Source organism: Euphorbia lathyris, chromosome 1, assembly GCF_963576675.1.
Source record: "Euphorbia lathyris chromosome 1, ddEupLath1.1, whole genome shotgun sequence".
Classification (NCBI taxonomy): domain Eukaryota; kingdom Viridiplantae; phylum Streptophyta; class Magnoliopsida; order Malpighiales; family Euphorbiaceae; genus Euphorbia; species Euphorbia lathyris.
The window spans coordinates 19,400,889-19,413,441 of record NC_088910.1 but is presented as its reverse complement, the minus strand read 5'-3'; the positions used below and the strand labels follow the sequence as shown (position 1 = coordinate 19,413,441).

General features: G+C 30.6%; 1 protein-coding gene across 1 annotated transcript; it reads right to left on the bottom strand.

Annotated features, from left to right (window-relative positions):
- Positions 1-445: 445 nt before the first annotated feature.
- Positions 446-3,809, bottom strand: LOC136223750 (uncharacterized). The gene is made up of 4 exons (XM_066011903.1): positions 3,558-3,809; positions 1,565-2,071; positions 969-1,115; positions 446-883 (listed from the first exon to the last, which is right to left on the bottom strand). Exons 1-4 carry the CDS (start codon positions 3,660-3,662, stop codon positions 791-793), a joined length of 852 nt encoding a protein of 283 aa, XP_065867975.1. The 5' UTR covers positions 3,663-3,809; the 3' UTR covers positions 446-790.
- Positions 3,810-12,553: the final 8,744 nt, after the last annotated feature.

The window sequence follows — 12,553 nt, the reverse complement described above, 5'->3', positions numbered from 1 at the left end:
TTTCCCATCCTTGCCCATTTACAACCATATCCACAAATGGCCTAACATCGAATGTCCAATATTTAACCAAGTAAGAGGCTCTGATATTGGTTGTGAAACTTAGCTTAACCCATACCAACAGACACTCTAAAAAGAAGATCATACTGCGTTTCTTTTTTTAGTTACAATGGAGGGGCTAACCCTAAAAAAACACCAAAAACAGACTGACCCTTAAGGACGGATCATTCTGGAAAGCCCAGACCCACAAAAATAAGAAAAAAGAATATCCTGTATGCCTACAGGAGGCGCATCACACTCGTGAAGACCTAAACTCAAACTCCCTGCGTAGTTTGCCATCCAATCAGCTCTCAATCATACTGCGTTTCTAATTAGTCGGTGTGGGATACTTAAAACGGTAATCTACCGATACGTAAACATATTCGATTTCAGCATACTATGGTGCAACTATGAAAGATAATGTCTCACTAAAAGCATTGCCTTCTGATAATACACACATATGAACACAAGTACAGCTTTTTATGCTTTCTTATCCCTCTCCCTCTCTCTCTTTATTCAACAATAACCCTATGTACATCTCTACATGGCTACTTCAGCCAGACATTGGAAGTTATTATAGGGAAAACTAGATCAACTACTTTACAGGAGTTGGGGATGTTCTGGTTTATTTAACATCGTTCGTTTTGCTTCTCATCATATCTATTTTCCACGCCTCGCCGTTGCTGATATCTTTCATTTCTGCACCAGGCTTAACTATATCATCCTATGTCTTCTCTTCCTCCTTAGTTAGAAGCTATTGCCTTTTCGAAACATCGGACTCGTCCGTCTTTGCAAACCTTCCACGGATCCTTGGCTGACTGTCTGCGAGTGCTTTCCTGCAAGCGTACTGTAACGAACGAACATCATTTATGTGAAAATGAAAGCTTTCGGAAACTAAGTTTTGTTGAGTTGAGGAAAAATGAAAGGTTTACCTTAATTTTCCTGCCAAAATTGCGCTTTGTCTTCTTATTCCTGTATCGGGAAAGTTGTTCCCTCCGTTGTTCAGCAAAGCAGCTACTGATAACTAATGGTCGGTCGCAGGGAGATTGAATGAGATTCATATTGCAGTCAGCAAGAGTCTGTCATAAAAACCGATTGTCAATGAACCAGCGCCATCTCGCGTAATTTGGCCACATGATGACTCTAAGCAATTCTCAGTCCGTAGACCTCATCACAAAGCGAATTCATGCTCGGTGTTCAATTGCGACTAGATCTGGATTCTGGTGGTTTATGCTAGACAAATGATGAAAGTAATAGACGAAAAAATAAAAATAAAGTAACAAATAGTTATCTTACAAGAAATGGATATGCATTCGTGGCGTATGAATATCATGGCAGCAGACTCAATACAATCACTTTTAAAGTTATTTGGAAATGAAAATATGCAGAGAACACAATGAGCAGCCAAAGCATGAATCTTTCACAAGTTTATATGCTTCCAGCCCGAACTAAGTTCTCAACGAAGTTAAAAACCGAAGAAATGAAGTCGAAATAATCAATAAAGCAACAGAAATTAATTTACCCTGACCTTTATATCTCCCTCACTATATGCTCGTCTCATCCCATAAACAGTTCCGAGATCCATTCCAGAAAAATCGAGAAAATTTGACGTCACTGAAGGCCCATGGATACATTCCATCGAGCGTAAGCAGTCTGCACTGACACTTTTCAGTAATGATACATCAGGAAGGAATTTGTTCTCTTCAAATTGGATTCCATCAGTCGTCATGACAGGCATCTTGATGTCGAGAATCTCGGAGAGTGGAGTTTCTATGTTTGCCTGTTTCATGAGGTCCTTCTTGCACTCGTAGAAAACCTCACTAAGAAGCTGCTCAGTTTGAATGGATTCGATATCCGCCGCCTTTAGTCCTTGCGAGGACATTACATCGTCCCCACACGAGATCATTGAAATGGCGGCTGTCATAGGATCAACGTCCGCAAGTGGCTCTTCCATGATTGGTTCTGGAGCTTTAAATAGATCCCCTTCACCTCCAAGGTCATATTCTGATAGCATAGAGGTTGGAATCATGTTGCTCTATATTAAACAAGAACAAACCAAAAAAACAACAGGTGATGAGAAAGTTAGCATAAAGTAAACATTGACGAATCAGGCCGAGCTTGGCTGTCAACAATGACCACACGTCGTAATTCAAGAAAATATCAATGCAACGCAAAGCTATACTAAGGCGGGTTAGCAAGCAGAAAGATTTGGAGCAAAAATAAAAACTATGCGTCCATATGTTTCTCCTTTTGTAGCTTTTTATAGCTCTTTTTTGTTGTTTTACCCAAACAGTAGATATAAGTCTTTAGTTAGTATTAGCAGCTATGAGCAGCAGTAAACAACTAAACCAAACCGGCCCTAAGACAATTGTTAGAGCAATAACAGTGAACTATAACGTAACTTGCATCGAAGCACGGTCTCATTTCAAGAAATGCAGTAACAAACATATGCATAAATTGCATCATCCCCAAGATCTTGAACCAAGAATCGTTTAGACTTTACATTCTTTCAACTTCTAAGATACAGAATCCCGTTTAGTTTTCCTTTTTGTAGCCGTATTCCAAACAGTAGATATAAAGTGTTCGGTTAGGATTAAGAAACAACTCCTTTAAGCTATTTTGAAAAGAAAATCAAACAGCTACACAAACAGTAAACCACAGATTTTCAGCAACTCTTTCAGTTTTTAGAAAAGTAGCAAAGTGATGGAAGAAAATGCAACAAGCTCTTTATATGAAATAAAGTTCTCTTTAAGTTGGCTAAATCAAGATCTACAAAGGCTCAAAGAGGATAAATTTCATTCCAAAAAAGTTATCCACTTCCAATGAAACCACATATTTTCAGCAACTCTTTAATGGTAATTTTATTTTTATTTCCTTCTCCTAAATTTAGGTGCCCTACTAAAACGAGAAAGAAGAAGAAGTGGAGATCCCAACTAACATAAGTGGAGAATACTCTATTTGAATAGCTTTCCCAACTCCTTTCTTCTTCTTTATACGCCCAAACAAATAAACATGAACTTTTTCCTCTTTTATCAGTCTATGAGTCACTGAAATGAGTGGGTTAAAAAAAAACCCCCAAAAACTTGTTCACATCACTCAATTGAAAGTAATAGAAGAAAGCTGAAAGAACACGGACCTTGAGACAGGGCAATCATTTATCATTTTACACTTGTTATTTATTCTCTGTTCCAGATCCAATAATGTCAAATAGAGCATCTATACTTTCTATTTTAGAACTATTTGGGTTTCTCACGAAATGTTGGGAATGAAAAAGGAGGAAATCAAGTAAATCATACCGTTTGTTCATCAGAGAATTGCATAATAACATGGAAACCCTAAGGAATCTAAAATTAAATCGAAATTCACACTTTCTCTACTTCATTTTTTCTCAAAAAACAAACAAACAACACAAAATTGAAGCTCTTCAAATCATGAAAACCTAAAACTCATAAAATAATTGCAGATCAAGAACTCAACAAAGAGAGAACAGGTATACAGAAGATGAAAGAGAATTAAAATACCAAAGAAGCATTGGTCTTCTGGTATCTACAGTATTCTTCAAGTTGCTGAATATCTTGAGAGAAATTCTGCAAATAGGGAAACAGTAATCCAGTATCTGCATACATTTCTGGTTAAGGTTGCAATTGTTCTCTTTTTTGGGGGGAATGGAGAAACAGAGCATAAGGAAGACAGAGATACAGAGCAGCCAAAATGCAAAGGAAATAGGGAGGAAATGAGTTTGATCTTTAGGCTTTGAAATTGATTTGATTTTAGGACTTGGAGGACAGAGATTTTATATATATAATGATGAGGGGGTAATAATTAATTAATTAATTAATTATTGTTTTTTATTTTTGAAAAGATTTATTTATTGTGTTTAAAAAATTTTTTTTTGAAGATGATGTGATAATAATATTAGGTTTATAATAAGGACAAACTGTACAAGGACATTATGATACTATGCACTTGTCCCCATGTCTACTAATATTCATGCACTTTTCTTTTATTTTATTTTATTTTTTTCCTATTCATTTTTATTCTAAAATTGATATATTTAAAGTTCACATAAACTCTAGATATTATGTTATGGAAAATTGGGGTACATTTTTTGGGTAAAACTTCTATAGAGTTTAGAGTCTAATTAAAATTTTATTTTATTTTAATAAAGTCATTCCGACACATTCAGATTGAAAAAAACACTAAAATAATTATATAGTAATCACGTTAGTTTTTTGTTATTTTTTTACGTATGATATGATAGTTATGTATATACTACATGATAAAAAATAAAATAAAAAACGGCTGTTGTGTGACAGTTTTGAATAATTTGTTTAAGTAAATAAAAAAAAAACATAATTCCTTTCACGTGATTGTTCTGTCCTATATAAAAGTTATCATTTTTAATATGATTGTCATGGCACTATTCCGATATCTTTCCTATCTCAATTATTTAAAATGACTTTATTAAAATAAAAAAAAATTAATAAATTATTGAAACAAAATGAGGTTTTTAAAATATACCACAAACATCAATGAACACTAATACAATTTACTCTTGAATTATGGGGGAAAATATTATTTTCAGGGAAGATAATTGTCTCTTTCCATGTCTCTTATGTAACAAAAAAATTAATAATTTTACAGATTATCTTCATGTTTTTAGTATACATCTAGAATTTAGTACAAAATTTTTGATATTTTTATTTTTTTTTTATGGATGGAATTACCATATAATTTGTTTAGCTCAGATATTTAATGTTTATGCCTTTATGGTATCTTATTGATATTAGTTTATTCCTTTTTTCTAAAATAGTTTAGGTAAATTACATTCATGGTCATTGAACTTTATTTATTTTCACGATATGACCACTAAACTTGAAAACGTAATATAAAAGCCACTTAAATTTACAATTTCTAACATTATGGCTACTAAACTTCAATCAACGTCTTAAAATGATCATTGACGATCTCAAAATATAAAATTCCAATAATTGATGATATTCTAAGCAACTTTAATTATTCAAAATTTTTGTTTTGAGATAATTTAGATATTGTTTGGTTAGAAGAGAATGTGTATTTTTAGATGGAGAAAATTTAAAAATAGTGATTTTGGAAAATAAAAAATATAATTTCACGATAAATGTCGTTCTAAACAACTTTAATTGTTGAAGTCGTTAACAGTCATTTTGATGAATTAGTTAAACTTGAATGGTGATAATGTTATAGTAGCTTTCACGTTATATATTATGTTTTGAAATTTAATTACCATACTGTATAAATGTGTAAACTTCAGTGTCCTACCTAAAATAGTTATTAGCAAATGTTTTTTCATTAAGAAAATATTTCTGAATTTTAATAGAAAGACAATTTTTTTAATCTTAACCAAAACACTATATATATATATATATAGTGTTTAGAATAATAATAAAAAACTACATGCAAAACAAGAATATATTTGTCATGAATTTTTTAATTAAAAAATGTAATACTACAAAATTTTAATTTGTAAATAAGACAATGACTTCTTTTCTAACTAGTTTAACTATTGAAAGTTTAATATTAAAAAATTAATATGTTAATGAGAATTTTTTGTTTATATATGGATAAAAATTGTAAATTTTAAGAGTTTTTAGAATATATTTGTGCATAAAGGTCTTATGATCTATATCATTATATCTCAATATCTCAATATCTAATCTTTGATTAAAAGGGATACTACAAGATTAAATTAGAAGATTGATATAAGATTCCTTTTATAGTTAAGATGATTGAGGAAATAAAATAAAATAAAAATATATTTTACTTATTATTTAAGTTGTTTAAGATAATGATTTTGTATCGTGTTTGAATCCTAAAGTACGTAACAAACTTTAATTGAAAATAGATTCATTTAAAGTTACGTGTGATTAGTATTGAACCGAATAATTAAATTAATTATATATATATAAAAAAAAGTGAATGGCATTTTTTTTTTAAATTTTTAATAGGAAAAGTGTTGTGGGAATTATTAAAAAAAGATGGGCAAATTGCAAAGGTGAAATGCACCCACCCAAAATTCGTGTGCTTGTGGGCCGGACAGTGATCATCACTCACCATTCACCGATTTATCTATTGTCAGATGTGGTCTCCGACTCACTCGCTCCTTTTTCCACGTGCTAATTACGCGTCACGTGTGCTACAACTTAATTCAAGAATTGATTTAAAATTATATGGGATAAGGTGTGAAAAATGTCTGAATTGTCTATAGTTAGGAGCAATTTTATTTTTAATGTTGACAGTAAAAAACAATTTTATTATTAATATTGATAGTTAAAAATAATTTTTTTTTTGATAAACTTGTTGTATTATAAAGTAAGAAACAAAACATCGTTCTGAATACAAGATGAGACATAATCAGGGAAATCTTCAACGAGAATTTCCAAATGAGAAAGAGAGCGCGCCCAAGCAGCTAAATTATGTGCGATAATGTTCGATTGACGTCTCTCAAAAACAAACTCAATTGAGGCAAATGTTCGAGCAACCTCAAAAATATCTCCTAGAATTACACCTAACCAGTTTGACAGAACTTTATCTCCTTTAAGAAAATTGATAGTTGAAACTGGATAGTTAAAAACAATTTTACTCCTAACATTATCAAGTTAGGTTAATTTGAGAAATGGATAAATTACAACTATGGCTACTGAATTTTATCTATTTTAACATTGTGGCCACTGATGTTCAATTTTTAACGATTTGGTAGCTGAACTTTTACACTTTTTAACACTAGTGACAACTCAACTTTAACTAACTCTTCAAAATGAACATTAACGACCTAAAAAATATTCAAGAATTAAAGTTGTTTAGAACGACATTTAACATGAAACACTTTTTTTTTTTATTTTCCAAAATCACATTTTTGGAGCTTTCTCTTTCTAAAAATTTACACACTCTCTCTTAACCAAACAACATTTTTTAAAGTCAACCAAGCAACACTTAAATGACATCAAAACGAAAATTTTCAAGAATTAAAGTTCCTTGGAATATCATTAACTCTTTGAATTTTTTATTTTGAGATCGTCAACAGTCGTTTTAAGGTATTGAGTGGCCACCGGTATTAAAAAATGTAAAGTTCAGTGACCATACTGTTAAGAATTGAAGTTCAGTGACCACAATATTAAAATTGGTAAAGTTCAGTGCCCAAAGGTATAATTTACCATTTGAGAAATAATTCATCAATCTGTTTTCTTAATCATAAATCTTGGCAGCACTTCACATGTGAGTCATTTTATCACTAATTAGTAACAGATCATAAACATATAATTAGATGTGATTTAAAAAAAATAAAAAATATATTGTCTATTGTACGAGTTGGACAAAAAAATTTCAAAATATTTTATCGAATTTATAAATATTAGTCTCCAATTCTATTACTAAATCACGGAAAATATAAAATATTTTTTCTAAACGAATTGATTGGTGTATAATAAAGAAAAAAATATCTGTGTTTTAAATAATGTCTAAAATTGATCCAACTTGCTAACATTAGGGGTAAAATATGATATTGGCCTCCAATATTAGGGATAAAATTGTATAATTTTAAACGTTAAAAATAAAATTGTTTCTGACAATAAATATCAGGAATAGTTATACACCTTATCCTGAATTATATAGAGGGTTGTAAATGTGACGGTAATTGTCCATCCTCAATGAGGTGATCTCAATGGGATGACAAATCCCTATTTATTTTTTGGGTTAATACATATATTTGCCCCTATATTTTTACGGAAAAACAGATATGCCCTTATATCAAATAAACCCATAAAACTATCCCTAAATTTTTCACAAACCTATAATTATACCCTATTCTAATAGATCTGTTTATTTGATCTAAACGGTGTGCCACGTCATTATGGCTAACAGAGAAATTTTGTTGTAAAAAACAATCCCTAAAAAGAAATAAAATAAATATTATAAATTTAATAATTATTTCTAATATCTCATGTCATCTCTCATTTTCTACATCTGTCCTAAAACATATATCATCTCTCAACTTATCTCTCTCTTCAGAAAAAGAACACCATCGCCATAAACGTTACTTCTCCGTTTGCTTTCCTTCGTCGGCACCGCCACTTCCCCATTTATTATCTGCCGTCGTAACACTACTGGAGTAATCCGATTCGATTAATTTGAAAGAAATGTTGAAACTAATAAATCTCTAATCTGAATCTCACTTCTCTTTTGTGATCCCGTTTTATTTTTTTCGGTAATAGAATTTAATAATGATTCAAGATTTCATTTTGCAGCAGAGATTCAACACAAATTGGCTCATATTAGTTAAGTTAATATATGCTAAACCATTTGAGAAATAGATTGGAGTTTTGAAAATTAGATTGGAGTGAGGTGGTTGTTTAGAGATTAGTGAATAAGAAATTGGTGAAGTTTGAGGAAGAGAGACCTGTTTTTTCACCTAAAAAAATTGATCTGTTTTTCTTTATTTGCTTTAAATTTGAGATGGAATCTCTGTTATTGATGTTCATTTTACCTTTTCTGTTTTTGATGTTCATTTAGAAATAATTATTAAATTGATAATACTTATTGTATTTCTTTTCGGGGATTGTTTTTTTAGTATGTGGCATAATTTTATAGGTTGGGGCATATCACAGTAAAATTTCTCAGCTAGCCATAATGACGTGGCACACTGTTTAGGTCAAATAAACAAATCTGTTAGAATAGGGTATAATTGCAGTTTTGTGGAAAATTCAAGAATATTTTTGTGGATTTATTTGATATAAGGGTATATCTGTTTTTTTCGTGAAAATATAAGGGAAAATATGTGTATTAACCCTTATTTTTTCTACAAAATGGGAATAGAATTTTTTTAATGTATCACCACTCAAATTCAAAACTTAATATAGAAGACATTTAACTTTATACTTTTTAATACTAACAATCACTCAATTTTATCTAACTCCTCAAAATGACCTCAAAATGAAAATATTTAAGAATTAAAGTTGTTCAAAACGACATTTATCATGAAACCATATTTTTTATTTTCTAAAATCACATTTTTTGGATTTTTTTCTTTTTAAAAATGCATTCTCTCTTAACAAAACAACATCTAAATAACCTTAAAACGAAAAATTTCAAGAATTAAAGTTGCTTAGAATATCATTAATTCTTAAAAATTTTCATTTTGAGATCATCAACGGTCGTTTTGAGATATTAAGTGACCCAGATGTTAAAAAGTATAAAGTTGATTGTCCTTTATATTAAGTTTTGAAGTTCGATGACTATATTGTTAAAAAAAGCAATGTTCAGTGGCCATGAGTGTAATTTACCCTTGATTTTTCTAAATACTATAATAGCCTTTACATGACATAAGCATGCCAAAAGTTTCAGCATGATCATAATAAGGGCGCGTTAAATGAAAATTAAAAATGAAATATAACCATAAAATAATTCAACATAAAGAATATGTTAATAATTAGGTTCAGAAAAGACAAGAAAAGGAAAAGCATAAAATATGTTTGTTTAGGGCTTATTTTGTAATTTCCACTCTCAAATATAAATCAATTAATGCTAATAATATGAAGTGGTTGAATTGATTTAAGATGTTTGTTTTAAAATAGACATGTTTACGGGTTCAAGTATACGTTCGGTCTGTCCAAGTATGTGCCCCCAGTGTTGGGCTTAGATATGAAAAATTCTCGTTAGACTCAGCTCAATCAGCGTATTTATATTAATTAGTAAATTTATATTTATTTTTAGGTATAATTTTTTTGTTTTTGTTATTAAAAATTATAAATATATACTTAAATGAGTTTATATGGGTTGGGTTTAGGATTTGCTTCTTAAACCTGAGCACACTTAAATCAACAACAGGCTGAGCTGGGTTTGGATTGAGCATTTTTAGATAAAAGCTCAGTGGATCCGACCCAGCCCGACCTATAAACATGTCTACTTTAAAGTGAGAGGTCATTGGTTCAAACCTCACAAATCTCATTTCTATTTAAAGAGTATCCAACTGAGAAATCGAATAAATTATATAAAAAAATATAAATCAATTAATGCCCAATTGAGAGAGTTAAGCACATTGTTAACTTCACCTTATAAACATTAATTATGATGATTGACATATTAATATGATCAACTATTTTTTAACAGTATTGAGCTCAATTAATTAATCTTATATTTTACTTGTATTAATTTTTTACTATTTAAAAATTATGATTAGTCACAAATAAGAAAAGCAAACCCCATCAATTTAAGTGGAAACCAAGCATAATTCTCTTGCAAATTAATTAGCATAATTCTTTTGAATCTAAATTTATGGTTGAATCTTGCAAAAACAAAGCATAAATTAATTAGCACCCTATAGGTTTTAGGGCTTTCTCTATGGAATATATGAAAGTCAACTTTCCCTTACTTTAAAGTTAAAGATTACAAAAGTCAACTTTTCATCCCAAATACTAATTAATAATGAATATTTTACTTCTTTCCTTCCGCTAATCAAATAAAATATATAAGTGATAAAAGGGTAATGATCAAATTTAACTCTAATGTTTTAAGTGAAGTGTAGATTTAGTCTTGACATGTGAAATGGTGCAAATTTAATTCTAACATTTCCTAGCATTAGTTTTGCGCTATCGAGAATTTGAAAAAACTGATTTGATTGTTATTTAACTGTCACATAAGACCTCCCAAACAATTTCGTCGATAAATTGAAGCGGTTTCTTACATTTTTTGTTGGTTTTTTTTATAAGTATATTAATAACACAATAAATATCTGAGATAATAGTTTGACAAAAAAAATTATGATTAACTTTATATGTAGCAGATTTAGTTTTTAGCATTTTAACAGATTTTTTTTTAATTTGTTAGTAATATACATTAAATATCTTAGTCATAATTTTTTTTTGACAACAAATATCTTAGTCATAATTGATATTTGGAAGGTCTGAAGTGACATTTAAATACCAATCAAACTAGTTTTTTCTAATTTTCTAACATAGGGCTAAAATTGATCTTGCTTGGAAACGTTATAGTTAAATTTGTACCATTTTCATATGTTAAAGCTAAATCTGCACTTCTCTTAAAACGTTAGAGTTAAATTTGGTCTTTATCCCAAGAACTAAAATACATAAAGTCTCGGTTGTTATTATTGTTAGAATTACATTTGTAATGGACCGAATATTAGGGTCCGACTATTAATGGACTGGGCCAAATTCTTATAAGGAGTGATTAGGGTTTCACCCTAATTACCACCTATATATAGGGATAAACTTAGGAGCTTATTGTGATAAGATCGTAAAAAAATAAGAAATTAACCTAGCATCTCTCTTCCTCTGAGTGAGCCCCCTCTCTCTCTCTCTCTCTCTCTCTCTCTATTCGACACATCTAGCTTGTGGATCAATAATTTCTTCTTCAATTCATCGGTGTAGTTGAACATCACTAGCAATACAAGATCATAGTGATCTTATCTTCCGTTGCTCAATCACATCTACAGATATCTACGCTAGGTATCAAAGCCGCCACAAATTTTGTGTTCAGTGACTTTGATCCATTATATGAAGAAATAAATTCTTTTTGATTGAAATAAAATTAGAGTAAATGTTTTTTATTTTATTTTTGGAGAAGATTTGTTTGGATGCGTTTTTCTACCTGTTTAGAACATATAGAGACTGAACTGTCAAAATAGAGTATTTATGGCTGTTTAGGAATAATTATATTCGTATCTGACCATTTTCAGTCTCAGCAGAGGGTGCGTTGTGCGCAAACACCTATTTCTACTCGTCGTCTCGATAAATAGACCACACCACCATCCTCGATAAGGAATTATTCACTGTGATATTGATTTTTTTTGGATGATTTAAGTATATTTTAATTAGGTGATTAGTTGTTTTAAATTTCTAGTTTTTTGTTGTTTGGAAAATTTGCGAATGATGGTTGATGCATGGTATTATTAGTTACTACTTCTTAAAAGCTTTAGGCTTTACTAATTTTTGTAAACATAAACAGTGATTCCTCACGGGGAACGTGGAATGGGGAATTGGGATAAGGTTTTTGGAATATCTGTAAATGAGAAATGAGGATTCTCCATAGGGACAGAGATTCCCCGCGAGATGGGGATGGGAACAAATGTCCCTGTTGTCTCCTGAATGGACTCTAGCAAGTGTACTAGATACAAGTAATAAAGTGATAAGTCGAGTATCGTATCCACAGGGATTGAGGACTAAAGTTTATAAGAAATACTTTGTAGAACATGGTGTTCGTGGTGTGTGAATTCTTTAAATTGAGAGATGTTATTTAAACAGTAGCAAAGTCAATGATTTAGTTGATTAAAAGGAGTACTTAATGACGATAAAAGGCAGAACAGGTTAAGCACAGCGGAACAGGTTACTTTCAGTCTCTAAACATCCTATTTATTCATAAATGACGTAAAGTGAAGTCAAGGTCTCTGCTTTAATGCTCACTTAAGTCAACTCTCGTGTGTTCTTAAGATTCTAAGACGTACTACAACCTTAAGCGTCCCTAAAGT